Source organism: Bos javanicus, chromosome 21, assembly GCF_032452875.1.
Source record: "Bos javanicus breed banteng chromosome 21, ARS-OSU_banteng_1.0, whole genome shotgun sequence".
NCBI classification, from domain to species: Eukaryota; Metazoa; Chordata; class Mammalia; order Artiodactyla; family Bovidae; genus Bos; species Bos javanicus.
Window position 1 is genome coordinate 67,386,677 of NC_083888.1, and position 23,191 is coordinate 67,409,867.

General features: G+C 44.3%; 1 protein-coding gene across 11 annotated transcripts in view; it reads left to right on the top strand.

The window, feature by feature from the left end:
* MARK3 (microtubule affinity regulating kinase 3) overlaps positions 1 to 19,351 on the top strand; it is a 115,391-nt gene extending 96,040 nt beyond the window's left edge. For 3 of the 11 annotated variants that reach the window (XM_061395457.1, XM_061395460.1, XM_061395468.1), the window contains 7 exons: positions 230 to 447; positions 4,020 to 4,123; positions 9,942 to 10,103; positions 10,806 to 11,063; positions 14,991 to 15,017; positions 16,278 to 16,322; positions 18,805 to 19,351. In XM_061395457.1, coding sequence (XP_061251441.1) covers positions 230 to 447; positions 4,020 to 4,123; positions 9,942 to 10,103; positions 10,806 to 11,063; positions 14,991 to 15,017; positions 16,278 to 16,322; positions 18,805 to 19,150 — 1,160 coding nt within the window. In that variant the 3' untranslated portion in view covers positions 19,151 to 19,351. The remainder of the gene's footprint in view (positions 1 to 229; positions 448 to 4,019; positions 4,124 to 9,941; positions 10,104 to 10,805; positions 11,064 to 14,990; positions 15,018 to 16,277; positions 16,323 to 18,804) is intronic. The other 8 variants (XM_061395466.1, XM_061395467.1, XM_061395459.1 and 5 more) reach the window with 7 other exon arrangements.
* The last annotated feature ends 3,840 nt before the right edge of the window (positions 19,352 to 23,191 follow it).

Below are 23,191 nucleotides of genomic sequence, written 5' to 3' on the forward strand. Positions count from 1 at the left end.
CTTTTAGAAAGTTGGGGACTAGTAAGTAAAATTTTAAAATTGAATTCATTGCATAGGGAAAGCATACATGAATGGGAATCATCTTAGAAGATTTTACTGTTTTATATTAGATGAATATAAATCTTGGATCATCTTATAAAGTTTATTTTCATAAGATAAAATATAAAACTTTAAAAATATTCAGAAGATAAAATACTCTGAATTTTAAAAAGTGAATTCTTTATTTTAGCTGGACCAGCTATTCCTTCAGTTGTGGCATATCCAAAAAGGAGTCAGACCAGCACTGCAGACAGTGACCTCAAAGAAGACGGAGTTCCCTCCCGGAAACCAGGCGCCAGTGCTGTTGGAGGAAAGGGGATTGCTCCAGCCAGTCCCATGCTTGGGAACGCAAGTAATCCTAACAAGGCGGATATCCCTGAACGGAAGAAGAGCTCCACTGTCCCTAGTGTAAGTGTTGCTGGGCTGTATGACCTGCCTGGGAGTGTAGGACTGAAATGACACGACGTTTTGCTCCTCTGTTCTTCTCTGCCTGCAAAGCCCTGCCCCCTGGGCCCCTGTGTACAGTGTCACCATGTGGGGTCACTAGCTTTGTTGCAGATGTTTCTTGTTGCATGCACGCCACCCCACTGGATGAGATCCTTCATGTCAGGGGCTGTTTATAGTTACTCCAAAAATGTCTGAGAGATGGAAAGACCGCACAGTCTGACAGGAAATCAATAAAAGCAATGGTGACAGTGCAGACAGGTGGTCACAGCTGACGGATTCTGTCCAGGACACTGTGAGGTCTAACTGCAAGGCAGGAACACGGTGTTGGCCCAGCATGTCAAAGGGCTCTATCAATACAGAACATTGACTGAGCCCTAATCTTGTGCCAGGCACCCTGCCGAGTGCTTTTCCATGTGTCAGCTGAATCTTAAGGCAAAGAAATCAAAGAAAAGTTAGGTAATTGTCCAAAATTATACTACTGACCTAAATCCATCTCTTCATTCTTGCACTTAACAAAATCTCCCTAGAGATTAGGTAGTGTTTATTAAATTTAATCTGTTCAGTTTCAGAAACTTTTCATGGATTGAAATGTGTTCTCTGAGCTAAAAAAATAATCACTCTTCTTAGCACTCTACAGAATTTTTTTTACTTGTGATGAGAACTTATGTGTATTCTCTTCAGTTCAGTTCAGTCGCTCAGTCATGTGCGACTCTTTGTGACCCCATGAATTGCAGCACGCCAGCCCTCCCTGTCCATTACTAACTCCCAGAGTTCACTCAGACTCACGTCCATCGAGTCAGTGATGCCATCCAGCCATCTCATCCCCTGTCGTCCCCTTCTCCTCCTGCCCCCTATCCCTCCCAGCATCAGAGTCTTTTCCAATGAGTCACCTCTTCGCATGAGGTGGCCAAAGTACTGGAGTTTCAGCTTTAGCATCATTCCTTCCAAAGAAATCCCAGGGCTGATCTCCTTCAGAATGGACTGGTTGGATCTCCTTGCAGTCCAAGGAACTCTCAAGAGTCTTCTCCAACACCACAGTTCAAAAGCATCAATTCTTTGGCGCTCAGCCTTCTTCACAGTCCAACTCTCATATCCATACATGACCGCTGGAAAAACCATAGCCTTGACTAGACGGACCTTTGTTGGCAAAGTAATGTCTTTGCTTTTCAATATGCTATCTGCTGCTGCGTCGCTTCAGTCGTGTCCAACTCTGTGCAACCCCACAGACGGAAGCCCACCAGTCTCCCCCGTCCCTGGGATTCTCCAGGCAAGAACACTGGAATGGGTTGCCATTTCCTTCTCCAATGCATGAAAGTGAAAAGGGAAAGTGAAGTCGCTTAGTCGTGTCTGACCCTTAGCGACCCCTTGGACTGCAGCCTACCAGGCTCCTCTGTCCATGGGAGTTTCCAGGCAAGAGAACTGGAGTGGGGTGCCATAGCCTTCTCCTAGGTTGGTCATAAACTTCCAAATATACAATGTAGTATTACTAACTATAGTCACCATGCTGTATATTGCATCCCCATGACTTATTTATTTTAATAGAAGACTCCAAAAGTAATTTTGATAAGAATTTGCAGAAAATGAACAATTTTAAGGATATCCTGTAATCACATTTTCCCTGAAAGTTAACAGTGACACAGCCTTCCTCCAACCCTAAAGAAACCCCAGAGTCAGGATCCCGTATTTGTGCAGCTCCCTTGTCCTGTTCTGGGGAGGGGCTCATACAGGAGCCCAGAGAGTCTTGTCTGCTCTGTCCGCTGACCTTGTGCTTCATCGGAATAAACACTGTATGGAAAGGCTTTTTATTTCGACTTCAATCGTCATTCCATAGCCCTGCAGTTTAAATCCAGCCTTAAAGAAACTTGTTCCTTGCCTTCATAACGTCTGTTCCTTGGCTCTACTCATTAGCACATCCTCTTTTGAAAATATATCCCAAGCATTATTAGCCACTCATATTTATTTATAAAGGAAAAAAGTATGTTGCTTTAATTTTCTCCCATTTGTCTTCAGTTTCCTTATACACGACCTGCTCATGCTGTGGTAAAGGTGGCTCCTTTTAATCTTTTTTTTAAGTTATCTAATAAAAGTTGTGCCGTGACTTTTGTTCTCCTTTTTTTTAAAATTTTGAAAGTATTTAACTTTTAAAAATTGATGTGAAGTTCACGTAAAGTTCCCCTACATACAGTTAACCATTTGAAGCATTTATTTGGCACATCTGGTGCACGTTCAGCCTCTGCCTCTCTAGTTCGCAAACACCGCAGAACGCCCTGTGCTCATTGAGGAGTTCCTCCCCAGTCCACCCTCCTCCAGCCCCTGCAGCCACTAACCTCTTTCTCTCCTGGTAGATGTGCCTCTTCTGGACATTTCATATACGTGCACTTACACAAGCCTTTTGTGTCTGACTTCCTTCACTCACCATAATATTGTCAAGTTTCATCCAAGTTGTTGGATGAATTCATTCCTTTTTATATGCCACAGTTTATCTCCTTATCTGTCGATGGACATTGAGTGTGTTCCTACCCTTTGGCTATTATAAATAATGTTGATATAAGCATTTGTGTACAAGTTTGTGTACCACAGCTGCACTTTTTTACGTCCTTACATATTCACGTCCTTGTTTCTCCACATTCTTGCCATATTTGTTATTTTCTAGTTTTTTTTTTTTTTGATTGTACCTCTCCTAGTGCATGTGAAGTGGTATCTCATTGTGGATTTGATTTGCATTTCCTAAATGACCAGTGGTATTCAGCATCTTTTCATATGGTTATTGGCTGTTAGTAGGCCTTCGTTGGAAAAATGTCTATTCTGTCCTTTGCCCTGTGTGACATATCTGAATCTCTTGTCAGATCCAAGATCATGCAGATTTATCTGTTTTATTTATTTATTAAAAAAATTTTTTTTCTAATAGTTTTGCAGTGTTAATTCTTATATTTTTAAGTTTTTGTTTCATTTGTATATTTACCTTATAATCTGTGCTTTTTAATGTTTTAATTTGAAATTATTACCTTTTAAAAAGTGAATTTCTCTACCTTCCTTCTTCATTTTAAATAATCCATGAGTTATTACTCTATAGATTATTGTAGCCAGCTTTTCAAAGTCACTTTTCCATAGCCATTTTTCATTATTGCAGAAGTACTGGAAGGTAGGAAAGAGGGTAGAGGTTGCTGCCTTTGTCTTCTCTTCTGATCTAGTGCCTAGTGCTGTTAATACTTTGTTGTTGTTTAGTTGCTAAGTCTTGTCTGACTCTTTTGTGACCCCTTGGACTGTAGCCCTTTGGGCTCCTCTGTCCATGGGATTTCCCTAGCAAGAATACTGGAGTGGGTTGCCATTTCCTTCTCCAGGGGACCTTCTCAAACCTGCATCTCCTGCATTGGCATGTGGATTCTTGACCACTGAGCCACCTGGGAAGCCCATTAATACTTCAGGTTTATTTAAAGACTAAGTACTTATGTTTATTTAAATAGGACTTTTTTTCCCTGTTGTATTATACTTAATAAATCGTTTAAAACCAAAATGCCCTTTTTTTTAAATAGAGTAATACGGCATCTGGTGGAATGACGCGACGGAATACTTACGTTTGCAGTGAAAGAACTACAGCTGATAGACATTCAGTAATCCAGAATGGCAAAGAAAACAGGTATGGAATTTTACCTGTTTGCAAGAAAATGTGTTTTTCCCAAGAGAAATGGAAGGATGGTATTTACTTCTTAGTTTTTATAATCAAAATTCAAGTAATAGTGGTAAGTATTCTCTAATGGTAAGTTAAATTTAAATGCAGTTCTAGTGAGATCCTAGAATTCCAAATTCCTCTCCTGGTCCAGAGCCTATTCTCGGGGGGCTGGGTATGATGATTGGAAGGGTTGAGTTAAACCAGGGAGCTTTCCCAGGTGAAATAGGTGGTAAGCTGTGCTTTAATTGTAGAACTATGAACAGGGAAATAGAGTTTGCTTTGTGCACGTGAATATCTTGAACCAAGACTGGAAGCGGGGAAGGATGATGACCTGAGACAGGGAGCCACGCCTCAGGGGCATGGAGCACCAGATGGGGTGGGTGAGCCATCTGTTATAGGTCAGCAGTGTGCCAGAAGGGCCGGGTAGACAAGTAACCCTGTAAAGGTAGTCTTCACCTTAAAAGAGACACACTTGAATATCCAGAGAAATGGAGAGTTCAGTCTTCTCAATGATTTTAATCTGGTAGAGAGGCAGTCTTAGATTGAATAAGCATGATTTTAAAATACTAACAGTAATATATCAGTAAGGAATCAGATCATACAGACCCCTTTCTAGGGGTTTCAAAATAAGAAAAGTAGGATTAAGTAGATCCAGCAATGATGCAATAGAGTTCAGTTTGGGTGGAGAGAAAAGAGAGGAGAACGTTGGCTTGGCAGAGCAGCTGAATATATTCGGTATAGAAAAGATTTCGCAAATGGGTATGGTTTTCCTTCTTCTGTTTTGGAAGAGTAGTATAAAACTAAATTCAGAATGATGAGATAGAGTAGAAAAGTTCTGAAATAGAAATCCATAAAATAAATTCACATCATCGTTCACTGTCCCCTGGCCTCTCAGCTTGAACATTATTTGGTCATAGCACATTCTCATGTGTAGCATCAAAATTGTTTTTCTTCTTTTTCTGACATTTACTTTCTGAAATTGCACTGTAAAGTTTCTGTCCTTAGATCTCACTAGTCAAATGAAATGTTTGATCACTAACTTCTATAACAACCTATCTATCATTTTTATCCTTAAAACCAGACTATTTTGTCATTCCCCTCTTGCACAGACCACTTATGTTTGAATTGACATGAGGGGAAAAGCTTGTTCTGTGAAATTACATTCATTCATTTTTTTCAGTGACTTTTTAGAAATATTTACATCTTGGTATTCTGTCTTTGAGTCCTGTCTATGCTTGTTCTCTCCTAATAACTTGAGTAGAGCCACTGGGCTAGATAACTTACAGATTAATGATTGGTATGTTTATTTTTTTAATAGTCTGTTCTTCAGTAAATTTTCTTTTATTACAGTTGCTTTCTCAAATCTATCAAATTGCTTGTGGTTTAGGGGACTGAGTAGGGGATACTAATAGAAGACTTAATTAGACAGAAGTTTCTTTCTTTTTCTTTTGGCTCCACAGGAGCCACGATTGATCCTGGGTCCCTGCAGTGAAAGCGCCAAGGCCTAACCCTTGGATCATCGGGGAGTTCCCAGACATTTCTGTTACGAATTTTAATCTGTAGAACTAGAAGAATGTTGTTTCATGACTATTGTTTTTTAAAAATTCTTCTAAATTGTTGAACTGCTCTCTCAGATTCCTCTTGAACTTTAGAATATACAGCTCTCTGAGGTAGAGTCAGACTTTGCTTTAAAAGGCTGTTATGACCGCAATCTCTCTGCTCCCTCGACTTGGGTTTGTGCACATGGCTCCTCTGATTCTCCTCTCGTGCAGCTACACAGTTCACTCCTTGGAGACAGTTTTAAGAATACTCTTGATTTCTTTGGAGTCATTACCTGGTTTCTACCTGCAGATACCTTCCTCAGTGGGGCTGCCCCCTCCATATCCAAACCTGGGCCTTGTTGCTCTGTTGGCGTCAGTTATTTAAGTGCTCTCCTTCTGAAAGTGTTGTCTTTATCTTAGTAAACAGCCTCCTGCCACACAAAACGGGGCACATAATTTTAATAATACCTGGATTTTGTTTTTGTATCTTATAAATGAATTGAAAAATTAATGGAAAAATATTGGAGGTTTGAGTTCCAAACTAGTGGTCATATTTTTTTTTTACTTTCAGTTAAGGAAGACATTAAGTGTGACAATTTTTCCACCCTTAAAATAGATGCTTGAGTCATAAATTATTCACAGAGCCTTCTCTGTGCACAGATGACTTCTTTGGAAGATTGTTGCTTTTTCCTCTCCTATAGATATATATATACACACACACACACATACACACATCTTATTCCTTGACTAAAATACTAGTGAGGTACAGGATGCCTGGATCTATGTTAACTTCCGGAAGAAAGACATGAATTCCTATTTTAGCCTTTAGTATGTTTGACTTTTTTCTTAAATATGTGAGTGTTGTTACAGAATTCCAACATAAGAATGACCATGGCTAATAAAAATTAGATGAGCAAAGAAGGTTTTATCACAGTTAACACATGTATCTTTGGATTTTATTTTTAATTCTGCTTTTGCCCAATCACTGAGTATGCTTTGCATAAAGCATCCAAAATGTTTCATATTGGAATATTTCAATATGGAATAAAAGTCATATTAGACATATTTAGATATAAAGTCAAAAGATCAATAGGAACTTCACACAATTTGAATTTTAAGAACTAGTGCTATTTCTTTAAATAATGATTTTTTTTTCCTTGGACCCAGAACTGCTAAAAATATGATGCAACTACTGTTTTGTTTGTGTAAATTTTTGTGGGATAGTCTGTGGAACATAACCAGCCTTTTTGCCACATTTCTGAGGAAAAAATTTTGTCCAGCTTTTTCACAACAACCAACTTGATGCAGCCCATTGTGAGTTGGGGTTGTTTGTTGTAAATAGAACTTTTGTGAATTTGTACAAACATGAAATTCCACAAACATTTCTTGAGTTTACTGATTCCTAATTTGAAGTCCTAGGCCTGCTTTGAGAGTTCAAAAAAAAATCTGTTTTGTTGTTTGCTTTGTGGAGCTTGTGATATGACATGATTAAATTTCTAAAGAAATAATTCGTTTCATTGCTTTTAAGATTATGCCAAAAATTGAATAATTTATAGTTGAATATATCAATTTGCACTTCCTTTTTAAGAAGGTCTCTGACTCTAAGGAAGGTCAGTTTTTTGCTGCAGAGTACTTGTTCACGTAATCTTGCCTGCACTCTCCAGCCAGGGGGATAGCTCAGGGCGAATAGACTGAGCCTCTCCCTGTTCGGGATTCTGACTAAAGCCAATTTCCTCATCTGAGTCTTTGGGACCATTTATATATTCTCCAGAGAACATGCCAGGTAACCCCTACCACCTCTTCTGCTGCTGCTTTTTTTAGTGCACTTACTGATTCTAGGTCCTAATTTGGGCAAGAGAATGTCAGCTGCTGGGCAGGGGAATAAAGCATGTTGACCCTTGAGCTGCTCTGAACAGATAATAGAGCACAAAGGACAGTTGCATTTATCTGTAGGACTTCCTGGTGGCCCAGCTGGTAAAGTTATTTATCTGTAACTTAGTAAAGTAAACGTGTATGTATCTCTGTGTGCGAATGTCTATATGTGCATATTGGAAACAACAAAACATTTCTTCACATAGTTGAATCACTTAAGACTCTTACGTTGAGGTGGCAGAAACTCAGTCCAAACAAATTTAAATTAAAGGGCATCTATGAATTCTTGTAAGTGAAAAAGTCCAGGGATAGAGTCAGGGTTTGTCTCCTAGTTTTGCTGCTTCTGCAGGAGTTCCTTGGTGGGCTCAGCAACATCCGCCTTGATGTTGTCCCACACTCAGCTCTGCTCAAGCAGAAGCCCTGGGGCAGTGTTGGTTTGGCTGTGGCCTGCCCATCTCTAAATCTGTCACTGGCCAGAATAGCAGGAAAATCCAGCAGGGAGTCAGCGACATGGGGAGACGGAGACCAAGAACCTATTTCTCCCAAAACAGAATTCAGGCGCCAAAGGGAAAAAAGTGTCAGAGACAAAAAAGCGAATCCGTGTTTATCTTTTATAAGGTGTTTGTACAGTTCTGTGACTGTATTCAAGTCACACCCAAGTCAGAGGGCAGGGTTGTCAAAGACACAGGGCAAGCAGATCTTCTTGAGTAGTTTGTTGCACAGACCTGTCTCCTCCATTATTGGGACTGCTGGAATTCCAGTGGCTCACCTCACTAATGTTCCTTCTCAGTTATTGAATATTCTTGAGCACCTGCTCTATCTGAGGCATACTGCTGACTGCAGAGCACCTGTCCACATGGTCTTGCACATACAGTGTGGGGTCACACTGAGGCTGCAGGCCGTGTTTCCAGAGCACACAAGAGACGAGTCACTGCAGTGCAGTGGGGTGTGCACAGCAGGTGCTGTCACTGAATACACAGAGGGAAAGGGGTAACTCCTGGTGAGAGAGGGCACTGGTGCAGCCTTCGTGGAGGGATAACTTCGGAGGTGAAATCTGATGAAAAGAGAAAGATGTCAGCTTTCCAGACACAGAGACTAGCTCCTGCAAAAGTTCTTTGACCTGATGCATGACCAAGAGACGGCAGGTCATCTGATGTGCCAGAAAGTCAAATTCTGGGAAGTAACAGTGGAAGGTCAAGCCCAGAGAGGTGGCAGGGTCGCAGCCAGACGGGTGCCTGAGGATGCGGCTCAGGGCCAGGGTGAGGAGTCTGAACTTTATCCTGAAGAGGCCGTGTGCTTTTCCAAGGTTAAAAGCAGATAAGCGACAAGGACGAGGTCAGGTGTGTGTTTTAGGAAGTTCACAGCTGTATGGTGGACAGACGGGAAAGTGTGAGATTGGAGAGCAGTGAAGACAGGTGGCTGAGGTCTGGGCCTGGGAGAGAGACGAAGCTCTGCACAGGGACCCTCAGGTGGGGAGGCGCGAGCCCAGTGAAGTGCTGTGAGGGGCTGACACCAACAGGAAGATCCAGCTGCTCTGTATGTCGGGCGTGAGGGGAAAACCTGATGTTTTCTAGGTTTCAGGCTTTGAGAGGATTTCTGCAGAGAGGCACTGAAAGAGTATGGTCAGAATTCTAAATCCCTGATTATCCTTAACTGCTCCCTTTGAAATTGCACGGACGTGATGGCTGTGCTGGCGTTAAGAGCGAGAGAAGCCCTGGGTCGCTGTGTCCTGTAGCTGTGCCTGGTGGGACTGCTGGTGTGTGGTCGCTTGTGTCGCTCTTTCTCTGTCTGTAAACAGTTAATTTGCTCTTATTAGTTTTCCCACCTTGAAAAAATGGGGCTTTGTTGACCTCTTAAGAATTGTGAGTGTTTTTTATAAAGAAGTCAGTGTGCTTTGAGTAGGAATGGTTTGATAACATAGGATACTTTGATAAGTACAACTAGTTACTACCATAGCCGTAATTTTTCCAGTCCATTTAATGTATGACAGTGTGCTTGGGAACAGGTTGAGAGCACAGTGTACGTATTACAGATTCGCTTTGATTTGAATGGAGATATCTTTTAAGATAAGCTTTATTTTACGCATAGCTCGGAGATCATCATCACTCACATAAATATTCAGACATGTACAGTGTTACTTTCTTTTCTTTAAAACTAATAAACTTTTTAAAATTACTGGTTTTTAAAAAGCAGATACAGATTAGCAATTGCTCCAGAATCCCCAAAACGAGTTTAAGAGATTTTTGTTCTTTGACAGAAATGAGATGGTTTGGGGAGGAAGGTAATGTGCTTTGAACAACAGGTTGCTCTTTTTGTCACTGGTCCATCATACTGTTGTTTCTGCCTCTGCCTGAACCCAAACCCCCTCCCAGCCTGACAGAAATGTTCGCTTACGCAGCTAGCCCTGCCTCTGTTTGTAAGACATCTTCCACCTGTCGGCTGAGACATCAGAAGTCGATGTCCATGTCAGCCTCTGGGCACCCCAAGATGATGTTACCTCCAATAGACAGTGAAGGAGATAACTTCAAGGCTATGTAAGAAAAATGCACATTCCTTGTGAAACTAATGTGTACCCACTGCTTCTTAATTTTGTGCTGTGGATATTACAGTCTAAGGTTTTGTTCCAGTTGTCCACAAAGTGTCCTTCCTGTGTGTGGTTTTAGTTACGCACATCCTGTCTCATGGTGTCCCTGGTCATCTTTGTATTTTCATGCCTCTTCATACTATAAAGGATGTAAGACATTCCCCTTTTTCTCCAAGTTGCTTTCAGCATGTGGGATTTTACAATACTTACGCCATTTTTGTGCTTCCGAAACTTTTTAGTTGCCTGTTCTTCAGTTTCACCTGCATAGCCTTTGTTTCTTTTGTATTGGCAGGGTTCTCTGCATGTAAGCAATTTGAGAGGGAAGCAAAGGAAAAGAAGCTTGAGTTAGCTGTTCTTTGTTCTAGAATTTCCCTGCGTTAATCTTGTCCTTGAAAATATGTACGTATTGTCCCCTTCAACTCCATAAGGTGTCGTTTCACTGTGTACTATTCCTTTGGTACCCTTGGCCATTTAACTTACCTTTTGCTCTTAAGTCCTATAAAATACCCATTGGATCTGGATTTATATACTGGTTATTTCTACTCTATATCAAAGGTATATTATGACTATAAATGTTTGTGTGCCCTGTTTGCTACGAAGCCAGGATTTTGTGAACAGGGATCTAAGAATCTGTCATTTGCTGGTCTCCTAGCACTATTCCTGACCAGAGAGCTCCGGTCGCTTCAACACACAGTATTAGCAGCAGCACCACCCCAGATCGAACCCGGTTCCCAAGAGGCACTGCCAGTCGTAGCACTTTCCACGGTCAGCCCCGGGAGCGGCGCACAGCCACGTACAATGGCCCACCTGCCTCGCCCAGCCTGTCCCATGAAGCCACACCGTTGTCGCAGACTCGAAGCCGAGGCTCCACTAATCTTTTTAGTAAATTAACTTCCAAACTCACAAGGAGGTAAGTGCCAGGTGGCCCTGGTTGGTTGGAGCACACACAAGGGCAAAAGGAGAAATGTCCCCTCCATTATGTGAAGCCGCTGCCCAGATGCTTTCCATTCTGCCTTTAGCTCACAGTTTTCTGGTTTGTATATCTAACTCTGTACTTCTAAAACCTTTTAAAAGAGAAATTATAGAGCCCCGAGTCCTTTCACAACACTGAAAGTTCTCTAGCGCTTGGGAAATTGTTGTTCCTTAATTACCGTTTCTGTTAATCATACACCTCTCCACATGGCGCGTGCACTGCAATTTAGCAAAACCCCAGATCTGCTGTCGTCCAGCGGCTGGTGCCCTGCAAGCTGCCACTGAGGAAAACTGTGTGGTCTGACCCCCCGTAGACACAGAGGGGAGACACAGTGCCTCTTTTCTCATTTCATCCCAGTGTCATGGAGGAGCACTAAGTTCCTGGGAGCTTAGATCTGGACATTGCTCTCTGTTGGCCTCAGGCATAACGAGAACAAAGCCGCATTCTTCTGTTGTGTAGTTTTGGAGATAAAATCCCTGCTTTATCCCCAGGAAGAACTATTATCTGGTCATGTATGAAATCTTTTGTTTGTCCAGTTGACTGTCAGCTGGGGCCTTGGGAGACCTCTAAGGCGCTTTCCTTGCAGAAGCTAGTCTAGAGGTTGCTAAGCCTGGAAACATTGGCCGCTACGAGAGGACAGAGAGAAGACAGCATGGCGCACTGCGCTCAAGAAAGCAAGGGCACCTTAAGCCAGGGCCACTCGCAGGGAGCCTCCACCCCCTGCAGTTCCCGGATACCTGGAGGAAATCCTTTGTACTGGAGCCTCTCTGTGCAGTAGTCTCTTCTCCAGGTGTTCTGCAGATTTGCCTGTTAGAGACCCTCACAGGACAGTGATGGGGCCTTCCCAGCGTCTGGAATGATAGATGCCCTCCTCATTCCGCACTTCTCTGCATTCCCTGTGGTGCATTATCCTGCTGATGTGTTCCATTCCATCTTTGTTACTTAACTGTAAGCTGGATATCACTTGGCAGTCTCCTTAATGCCTCCAGTAATGTTATTTTAAATCAGCCATCTAAAACTTAGACAAAATGGGACTTTCCTGGCAGTCTAGTGATTAACACTTCACCTTCCAATGCAGGGGGTGAGGATTCAATCCCTGGTTGGGGACCTAAGACCCCACATGCTCAGGGCCAAAAAGACAAATTGTGAGACAAAAACATAGTAACAAATTCAGTAAAGACTTTAAAAATGGTCCACATCAAAAATAAAAAATAATTCAGACAAATCACATTAAGCTATCTTTCCCTAGATTATCTGTTCATTGTCAGGATGTTGAATACCAGATTAAGGAGGACTTCAGATACCCACTGGCAACTGACTAGAGGTCAGAGGAATAAAAAGTTTCTGGCCTACTCTCTCATTCTCTTCGTAGCCCTTTTGCTGAGACCTCCCATTCCAGGATGGGCTAAAGAGCAGAGTGGTCCAAGGGGCCTTGCCAGATTCGAGGCACCCATTTGTGAGCAGCAGGAGAGACAATGAGTTCAACCCAAGGAGAGTCTGATGACCCCAGAATAATGCATTGCTTCCTTTCAGGGTCATTCCAGGGGCTCTCCCAAGCCTCCCTGTGCCTTAGCTCCTTCCTCAGAGACTAGGCTGCTTAGTATCAACTGGTATTTTGCCTTCTGGTGCCCCAGCGCAAAGAGGGGGTGTGGCAGTCAGGTACACTGTCTAAGCTCCGGTCGCAGGATGATCAGCTTTGTGTCCTTAGGTTTTGGTCTCAGATGGGCTCTTTAAATAAAGCCTTGCACATCATTAAAATCCTTGTATTTATTTGTCTCCTTTGTGTTCTTTTTCTTTTGTCTTGAATTCTATCATTGATAAAAGTAATATCAGCCACAGTACATCAAATAACTTATTATGTGCTAACAAATAGATGTCTGTACATTTATCGATATGGAGATACTTGTTTTATATACCTGTGTATGTGCGTATACACACATACATTCTCTCTCACACATTTAATCTCCACAGTCTACCCCGTGGAGTACACATTACTCCAGTTTTATAGAAGAAACTGGAGATAAGATTCAGAGAGACTAAGGCACGTGTTCAAGATCCCACGGTAGAAGAATGCTGAGTCAGGTCCATGCTTCCAGGAGAGGCCCTTGATCCCCACCACATAGTGTCCCTGGGAGGGAACAGTGAAGGGCTGTTGTGGATGTGAGTCCTTTTCCCTCATTTTCTAATTGTTTATTTTATGTATTTGAATTGAAATTGAAGGCTGGGGCCCCTTGTTAAAAATATTCTAGAGAGGGTCATCTAACTATGATTTCCACCCCCAAATTTTTTCAGAAAGTCTTGTTCATTAGTTTGCAGGCAGACTTGGAGCCTCCCGCGGTGCTGTACTTCTGTTGTAGTCAGTTAATTCTTAAAAGCAGCCAGCGTCCTTGCTGCTGCAGCAGCATCTTATCCGCCCCTAATAATTGAGCTGATCAAAGTGCTAATGCCTGAAAGGCTCAGGTGTGGGCACACGAATGCCTCAGGGGAGACCTGCCGGGATGTGGCAGAACAGGGCCTGGTGTCCGAGCTCGCCCTCTGCCCCCGGCTGCGCACTGGACAGTGTGAGTGCTTTAGAGAGTCCGTTCCCTGCAGGCGGGACAGCCCGGGTGCACGCACGGGGCCCTGTGCCCCCGAGACTTCCTCCTCTAATCCCTCAAGGGGTTTGTGAGAGGACAAGTTAAAATAAGTCCTATGACTCCTGAGCAGTCCCCTTGACTTTTCTCAGGTAGAAAAATTGGAAATGAAAATAGGTCTTAAAGACCTTTTAATCAGTTTTCACAGGCATCTTTCCTACTGTGTGTAATCCAAAGTGTACTACTCTTGATGTGAGCGTGGAGTAGATGCTGGTTATCTCCAGTGGTTACGTACTTTTCAAATTGGTAGGTATCTGAAGCAGCGCCAAAGTCATCCCAAATTAGAGAAAAATAAAACAACAAAAAGAAAACTATTAATTCAATCACAGCAAAATACTTACGGGTACTTCCTGTGCTGCCACAGATCTGAGATTTAGAAATATCAGTAGTTTTACAAGCCCAGGACGCATTCACCCAGGAATGCTTATCGTGTGATCATACAGGCCTGAGCCACAGCTGGAAGTTTTCTTTTGTCAAATTCAGTTCAGTACAACCTAAACATCTCCTTCAATTTTTTAACAAGCAGAGTCAGTTCTTTTAAATACAGCTCTTTCAGTTGTATTACTTAAAAATGAAACTCCCAATGTTGTCATTTAATTTTCTATCATTTTGGTATAAAAGCTTTAAAAAGTCTACTTCATTTTAAAATCCCAGAAGCTTATTACAGTGCTGTATGTCAGTTATATCAAAACTGGAAGGGAAAAAAAAAATCTCCGATGACTTTTTTTTCCCTCTCCTTAAAAAGTGATTTATATCGAGTCACTGTGATACGTATTGATTCTCTTCATGAATAAACATTTTATAATGACATTTTTAATGTTTCTGAATAAGGTGATATTTTTTGTTCAAAGATATTTTGAAGAAAATTGAGAAATGTTATTTTATTTCTAGTACATTGAAAATAGCTTTTCTTTAATACAAGATGTTGAATTTTATTATCTTAAGGTGTACCCATCTGAAGAACCTTAAGAAATGTTAATTGTAGATACTGTCAATATTTACTGCTAGGTTTTTTCTTATTATTTTTTTATATTTTTTTATATTTATATTTAAAAGACAGTTGTTTGTGATAATTTTACTTTTTCATCAGATGTCATTGTTTTCATTGTTCATTGGGCAAGAGAGGAGCCCTGTTTTACTTGCTGGTTTTATTCTATCTGTAATTAACTATTTAACTTGTGCAAGTCATTTTTGTTAATTTTTTTTTTTTTTTTGGCTTAATTTCTTTTAGAAACATGTCATTCAGGTTTATCAAAAGGTAGGATTTATATATACACATTTTTTTTTCAATCCTCACCCCAAAATGGCTCCTGCAATTAACATCAGGTTTGGCTTTGTAGCCCTGTTTTTTCCCTTGAAAACTAAACTTTCTGCTGAGAACTAAATACTTATTTCTTTGAAAGGAAATTGGAGAGAAAGAGATTAACTCTGTCAGGCATCTTAAAAGGGACTGTTGCACCCATGTAACAAGAGGCCTACGCATGCTCTGTGCATTTTCTTCCTTTGGTAGAATTGTTTAGCATCCAAATAATTCTGTCTTCATACTAATAACACTTAGCATGTTTCTGTTGGAAGAATGAGATGTTCAGTAACAATATGCAATTAATGATTAGCCCCAGGCATGCAAAAGGTAAGTGGTAATTGTGTTGATTTTTTTATTTTTTTTTAATTTCATGGAGGATTGCATTAGGGAAAAGCTAAGAGTTGTAGAGTAAATAGTTTTGTATCTAAAAGGCACTTTCCACCAACCTCTGAAGAAAGTATGTCTTATTCTAGTAAATGTTACTCTTATTAGGTGGATATTTTGTGATGTGACAGTCAAGAGACCAGGGGCATTGCTCACACTCTCAGGACACACGCCCTTCAGGGGAAAGTGGCCATTGCAGCCTTGTGCCCGCGCCTCTCAGCTCCCCAGAGGCCAGGCCATGGGTTTACCTGAGATGCCACAAGTGGGTCACAGAGAGGCTTTATTCACGGGAGTTCTTTGTCAGAAACCACAGGAAGAGTGCTTTCTTCTTCCTTCTTTCCACTCTGATGATGTAATTGGAAACGTACTGTACTTTGGGGCTGGAGATGGAAATGGCAACCCACTCCAGTATTCTTGCCTGGAGAATCCCATGGACAGAGGAGCCTGGTGGGCTCCTGTTCATAGGGTCACAAAGAGTTGGACACGACTGAGTGACTAAGCACATACTTTGGGGAGTGATTAAAAAGTCAGAATAACTCCACTAGAAAGCCATGCATGTGCAGAGATTCCAGAACTGGGCAGGAATACCTGTTGTGTATATGAAGCAGATGTGCAGCCTGCCTCCTGCACAGCCTTTGTGGGCACACAGATGGTTTTTGGCTGAGTCACACCTACGAGAGTAAGAATTGTAATGAGCTCAGCAGGTGACCAAAAAGTACTTCGGGTTTGTTTTATAATGTCTGTGTTTATATTGGGGTTGGTCGTGTTCTGGTGTGTAAGATTTCTTTTCTCTTTCCCACTTCTCTGTGCTTCTGCCTTCTATTCATTGAGGCTTCCAACTGAATATGAGAGGAACGGGAGATATGAGGGCTCCAGGTGAGGGAAATGATTTTTACTTAAAATATTTTATAGGTATTTACTTCATTTCTGTGGCGGAGGCAACACTTTTCGAACGTTCTGCGTCATATCCTTGCTCCACGTGGGGTTGCTTAGGGCGGGCAGCAGTCTGTGGTCAGGAAGCGTGTGTGCTGGTGCCTGGCGGCCACGCGAGGGCGCTGCGGTGCCGCCGCCTGCACGCCGCCCAGCCCCGTCGGGTTCACGCTAGTGTTTAGGTGTTAAGGTGCCATTCCTCCTGCCTGCGCGCCCCTGAGGCCCGGGAGTCTGTGGCAGCACTGTCGACATGTGAATACTCCTGGCCTAGTTCTGATCTCGAGGAAGGAAAGCAGAATATTCAGGAGAATGTTCTTTTTTTTTTTTTTTTGGCCTTGCAACGTGGCTTGTGGGATCTTAGTTCCCAGAACAGGGATTGAACTCCAACCGTGGCCCCAGCAGTAAAAACACTGAGTCCTAACCACTGGAATATGTATATATATAATAACTATGTGGGGCATTCCCAGGAGGTCCAGTGGTTAGGACCCTGAACTTTCACTGCCAACAGCCTGAATTCAGTCCCTGTTCGGGGAACTAAGATCCCACAAGCCATGCAGTACAGCCAAAAAAATGAAAAAAGAATGATTATGTGGTTGAGTGGGTTTTGCTTTTAAGTTTTGTTTAGCTGTCAGTGCATGGATTTGGCTGCAGAGAGAGTGACCAGATGGACTCAGGACTCTAGATTTCTTCCACTTGGGCCCTTTTTTATACCGGTCACCACCGTGCTGTTTGAGGTCCTTGTTAGCTTTCTTCCTGAGGCACAACTCTGGTCATATGACTTCCCTGAATGGAAGCCTGCGGTGGCCCCATCGCCTGATCGAGCGTGTCCACACGAGGCCCTGTGTGGCCTCAGCAGCTTCAGTTTCCCCCACACACAACCTCCTCAGCTGAGCAGAAGTCTGGGGCGAGAGCCAGGCAGCACCCCCAGCCTGCCCTGGAGCAGGTCTAGCTGCCTTGAGTTTGTTTCTAGCCCCGGGGTAGGGGCAGGACAGACCCTTGTTCCTGATGTGCTGAGGATCAGGGGCTCGGGACGCATTCTGTGCCTCCATACCTCCTTGCCTGCCTTAGATTGCCTCTGCTCAGCAGGCAGGCTTAAACCACCTCCATCTTGTTGTTGAAAGTCCCCAGGTTCTTCATAGCTCTCCTCAGACGCTGCTCCCCACCCCTGCCCTTCCTGTCCCTTTTCTCAGTCCTCCCGCGAGGCGGGCTCTGCCTCTCTGCGACTCTAGCAGACTGCCCGCTCCTCACCTGTGCTGCGGCTGTGTCCCTGACCCCAGCTCTGAGTGCTTTTGCTTTTTTTTTTTATAACCTATGTCATATTTAACAGCACTTTATACTTAAGAAGCTTTCAAACAGTTTTGGTAGATGTGAACCAAACTGCATATTCTCCTAGCAGGTGGATGACAGGGAGGGCTACGTACACAGTAAAACCCATAGCCCACCCTTAGCGCTGATGAATTTGCCAAAGGATTGAGTGTATTAACACATACACTGGGAGGTTTTAATGATCGAGAGTGATAGGTATTCACCATCCTAATTAAGACCTCCAGAAACACACAGGAGAACGTAAGTAGCGGTTCCCGGCAGTAATGATTAAATGCTGCGGAGCAGACCTGGTAGGCGCCTGTTGGAGTTCCTCAGAGAGCCGTGCCTGGGGCCACAGCCTGCACTTTGTGAGTCTGTAGGGTTTGCATTTAGACCAGTCATTTTAGTGCTCAGCAGCAAATTAGTCTCAACATGTCACTTTCCTGTTTCAGTAGTAAGAATTATTTTTAACTGTGATGTATTAGAAGTTTAAATGAACAGAATAGAAGGAAAAATGCTGAGGTTTTTGTAGGGGTCTGAGAGAATGGCCCACCTGCCACCCAGCTCTGTTTAGCAACTGGGGCCATTTACAGGGAAAGTGATTTTAAACTCTTTTGTCACTGATTGTCCTGAATAACAGTGACAGTGGAGGTTATGATGAGTTGAATTTTTAAAAACTGGTGGGAAAAGCAGCCAGGCGGGGCAGAACTGGAGGCTGGCCTGCTAACGCCACCTCCCCGAGCTGGGCCTGTGACGGGCTGTGATGGGCCTTGCCGCCTGCAGCCAGCCCAGATGACAAGGGCTGGGCTCTTGGAGATATGCTCAGATCACTCTCTACCTTGCCTGACTCCCAAGGATTCTGTTTAACAAATTGTTTTCTTAATTTTCACCAGATGACTGGTGAAGATTTTTCAGCCAGGTAGATTTTTTGTGTCCTGGCTTATGATGGGATGGGAGAATGGATAGATAGATGAATGCTTCTCAGAGAAGGAACTGATTACCAACGGTGAGCCTCTGCAGGACCCACCCAGGAATCGTTTATCGTGCTGCATTGAGTGAGCTAGAGTAGAGAAGGCGGGGTTTCCTGTGCCGTTAAGAATAAACCTGCCACTGTGCATTTCAGTCGCAACGTGTCTGCCGAGCAAAAGGAGGAAAACAAAGAAGCGAAACCTCGTTCCCTGCGCTTCACCTGGAGCATGAAAACCACTAGTTCCATGGATCCCAATGACATGATGCGGGAAATCCGCAAAGTGCTGGACGCCAATAACTGCGACTATGAGCAGAGAGAGCGCTTCTTACTCTTCTGTGTCCACGGCGATGGGCACGCGGAGAACCTCGTGCAGTGGGAGATGGAGGTGTGCAAGCTGCCAAGACTGTCTCTGAACGGGGTCCGGTTTAAGCGGATATCAGGGACGTCCATAGCTTTCAAAAATATCGCTTCCAAAATTGCCAATGAGCTAAAGCTGTAACCCAGTAATTATGGTGTAAATTAAGTAGCAATTTAAAGTGTTTTCCTGAACACTGATGGAAATGTATAGAATAATATTTAGGCAATAACGTCTGCATCTTCTAAATCATGATATTAAAGTCTAAGGACGAGCGCACGCCTGGGAGCGAAAGCTGGCCTTTTTTCTACGAATGCACTACATTAAAGACGTGTGACACGCGTGCCCTCTGTCTCCTTTCCATTGCCTGAAGTCAGCGTGTGACACCCGTCTCCACGGGCCTCCTGTCTGTGCGGGTGTGAGAGTGGACGGTGTGCGTGTGTGTAGTGCTACAGAAGCATCTCCTTACACTGGCAACCAGAGTTTTTATGAGTACCTCTGTGGGAGATTATTTGGTGCTAAAACATTAAAATTGCCAAGGAGGAAAATATTGAGTTACTACTAAGAATTAACTTTAAGACTAGTTGATAATTAATACAGGTTTACAGTTCATGCCTGTGGTTTTGTGTTTGATGTTTTGTGTTTTTTTTTTTTTTTTTAGTGCAAAAGGTTTAAATTTATAGTTGTGAACATTGCTTGTGTGTTTTTCTAAGTAGATTCACAAGATAATTAAAAATTCACTTTTTCTCAGTAAAATCTTGCTTTGTCTCCTGATGCTGTATTTAAGACTCAGATTAAGGCAGTGACTAAAAGTATGTGTTTTTGCCTCCACCACCACCTTGAACAAAAGCAAATGGAAAGCGTGTGAAGGCCAGGCCACTTTTTCCTTATTGTGGATCCTAATATTTTGTCATTTCTAGCATCTTCTTTCCCCAAAGGCACTGAAGGGAGAAGACGGCCCACATGGCGACCAGAGCTGGATGGGAGTGGGCCGTGGCTGTCTGCCTCACCCTCGGGAGTCACATGTGCCCCTGCGTGGAGAAACGCCAGGCCTTGGCTGTTCTGGGTCTGTTCTCCAAGAAGTATGTAATTTTCCTCTCTTGTTCATTGTGATTCAGGACATGAATTAGACCCACAGCCTTTTCCCAGCTGCTGCATGATTACGCAGAGAGGATACTGAGGTCATCGGTCAGTTTGACGTCTCGGTCTCGTGGGAATGCTGTGACACTGATGGCTGTGGGTTCTGGGCTTGTCTGTGGTGGTCCAGATGACAGTCTGGACACAAGGTCGTCAGTGCTTTCCATCTACACAGGCAGGGAGGTGGTGTAGGTGTTTGGGATGCATCCCTGACCTCTTAAAGTTTATGTCCTAATAGGGCAGCAGTCAGTAAACAGTGATTAAGTGTCTAGTACAGAACAAAGGGGTCAATGGCACGAGGAAGATCAGCGCAGGGTAAGGATCCAGAGGTCCCGGGGTGAGTGGTGCCATGTTAAATGGGTGACGGGTGAGGATGAGGTGCTTTCGCCAAGACGTGGCTGCAAGGGAGGCACCCGAGTCTGTGTCTGGCTGAGGCCAGAGTGCACCGTGGCCTGGAGCAGAGTGGTGGGGGTCAGAATGCCCACCTGGGCCACAGAGGCCACACCAGTGTGTCTGCTCTGAGACGGGAGATGGGGAGTGGGGTTTCGGATGGAAGAGGAGTGGCCTCAGGCTTTCAGATGCTTGTTTTGGCAGCTGTATTGCAAAAAGGCCAGAAAAGCCATTTGCAGGCTGTCTGCAGTAATGAGGTGAGAGGTGGTGCTGTCCTGGCAAGACAGTGGTTGGATTCTAGGTATGTTTTGAAATAAGAGTCCATTTGCTCCTGATTGCAAGTGGGTGAGAAAGAGCCAGAATGGTTGTCCCTTTTTTTTTTTTTGGCCAGAGCAGTAGAAAGTACAGGGTTGCTGTCCATGGAATGGAGCAAGTTGTGGGAGAGTTTAGGGGTGAGAGAGCAGGTGTAGACGCAGTTTGAGGTACCTTTAGGTATAGGTGGTGACTGGGGGGAAGACCCCAGAGCCCTCAGCGAGTAAGAGGAGCAGAGGAGAGGACCAGCGCTGAGCCCTGAGACGGTGCTGGGGGAGGCCAGGAGAAGGGGGCCCGGCGGGAGGGCCCTGTGGTCGGGGGAGGCCAGACCGGTGGGCCTGAGTCGGGGCTCAGGGAAGGGTGGTGGGGTGAACGCCCTGTGACCTAACAACAGAGCAGGTCCTTTTCACCTTCCTGGAACTTCATGCTCTAAAGGACAAACGGAATACAAAGTTCTCTTAAAGGAGTTTAATTTCTCTGATTACTCATCTGTCATAAGCTATCTCTGTATTTTAGTATGTTACTGACCCAATGAACAATGCTATCTTTAGCACCAGTGTTCACCTGCAGAAGTCATCTGAACTGGTCATATTTAAAGGGCTCCAACAATACAGGTTTGATTTTAGTGGCAGCATAGATAGTGTTACCTTTACTGAGGTTAAAATGTGAAATCTCATCCGTTACTAAAGGACCCGTGTCCTTCCTTGAGATACTGTACCCTCAGGATAGAGCATTTTTATTCTTCATACAGTGAATTTTGAAAGAGAATATTCTAGAGTACTTGAGTCACTTGAGACAAAGCCATATTTTTTGAATCCCCAGAAGTGAGATAAGATACCTGGTGGGGGCATGCTACTGTTTTTATTTACCCGACACCCAGAATGTTTTCTTATTCCTGAAAATAAGGCTTATCTCCTAGTTAGGTTGACTTCCCGCTCATCTAGGTCAGGCACATCGGGGGAACCAAGACAGCATTCTTTAATGACAGGCCTTGTCCTCAAACTGTCCTTTTCATTTCCAAAAGTGAAGACCTGTGCAGAAAACTTAAGAAACATGACTGAAACTTTCAGAAGAACAACTGTGAGCGCTTTCACAGCATACTGCTCCAAAAACCTAGAGAAGATGATGCTTAAAAGAAAAATTTCCCTCTGTGCAGTATGAACAAGTTACCATTGCCTTGGAAACTGTCCCTGGAACACCCTCTCCTAGCAGTTCTTGCTCAGTGAGTGATGCTTGGTGACCGTGGGATTCATGGACCTCGTGTGGCTCCGTGAGCAACACCAGAGATGCCGGGGGGCACGTCTGTGAGGTGCTGCCTCCTGGTCCGGCTCAGGCAAGACAGGCAGCAGGTATAGGAAGGGCTTGGAGCACAGGGCCCAGAACTTTGCTCTTCGGGGTTTTGTTGGGGTGGGTTTTATTACTACTTGGCCGTGAAATCCTTTAGACAGTTCAGCAGCCCTTTAAGTGGGGAGAAAAGTGGTAGCTTTGAAGGGAGCGACGTGAAGAGCGTGACATGCCTTGCAGGCGTTCTGATGCACAGGTGAGTCCAGGTGGCTCTGTCCCCCAGCGCAGAACCCGGCTGTCCCCGCCAGTCCACGAGGAGGCCAGAGGCCAGCAGCTCTGTGGATTGGTCTTGGTTTGCCTCTTGAGAGACCAGAGGCAAGCCAGAGGTGACAGGAAACTGGGCCTCACTGTGTCCCCAGGGGAGGGAGCTCACCGGGTGAGGGGGGCATGTGGAAAATGGGTTTTGCTGGGAGAGTCTGAGACTTTTCTTCACTTTGGGCCCAACTCTCAGGACGCTGAGAGTGCAGCAGTGGCCTTAGGGCCCAGGACAGATAGTAGACGGGCATTTTGAGGAAGGCTATGTGAACTCAAAAGTGAATGTCCTCTGCCGGGAAGGGGGCCGCTGGCCACCGTGGGGCCTCTGCCTGCTCCTTGCCACAGCGGGGTCAGTGCCACCAGAGGGGCCAGGGCGGAGCAGGTAGGGACCAGAGTCCCTCCCCATGGTCCGCAGAGCCCTGTTCAAACGTGGGTCACGCAGCGTGCCCTCCTGTTGTATGCCCTGCACCTGGGTGGCTTCTTTCCGGATCCCAGCTTCTTAACCTCGGCTTTCCTCCCCAGAAAGTCGACATGTTTAAGGTGTCTCACGCTGGGATGCTGGCCGGGGCCCCCAGACGGCATGTGCAGAGCAGGGCTCCTGGCAGCCGTCTGGAGGTCAGCAGCTCCCCAGGCGCAGGCCCTGTTAGGTGGGAACACGGGCTAGTCCTTGTCTCTCCCCTCCCGGCTTGCCCAGAACACAGAAGTCCCTGAACGGCGTGCTCTGGCGCTCAGGAGGGGACCTGCCCT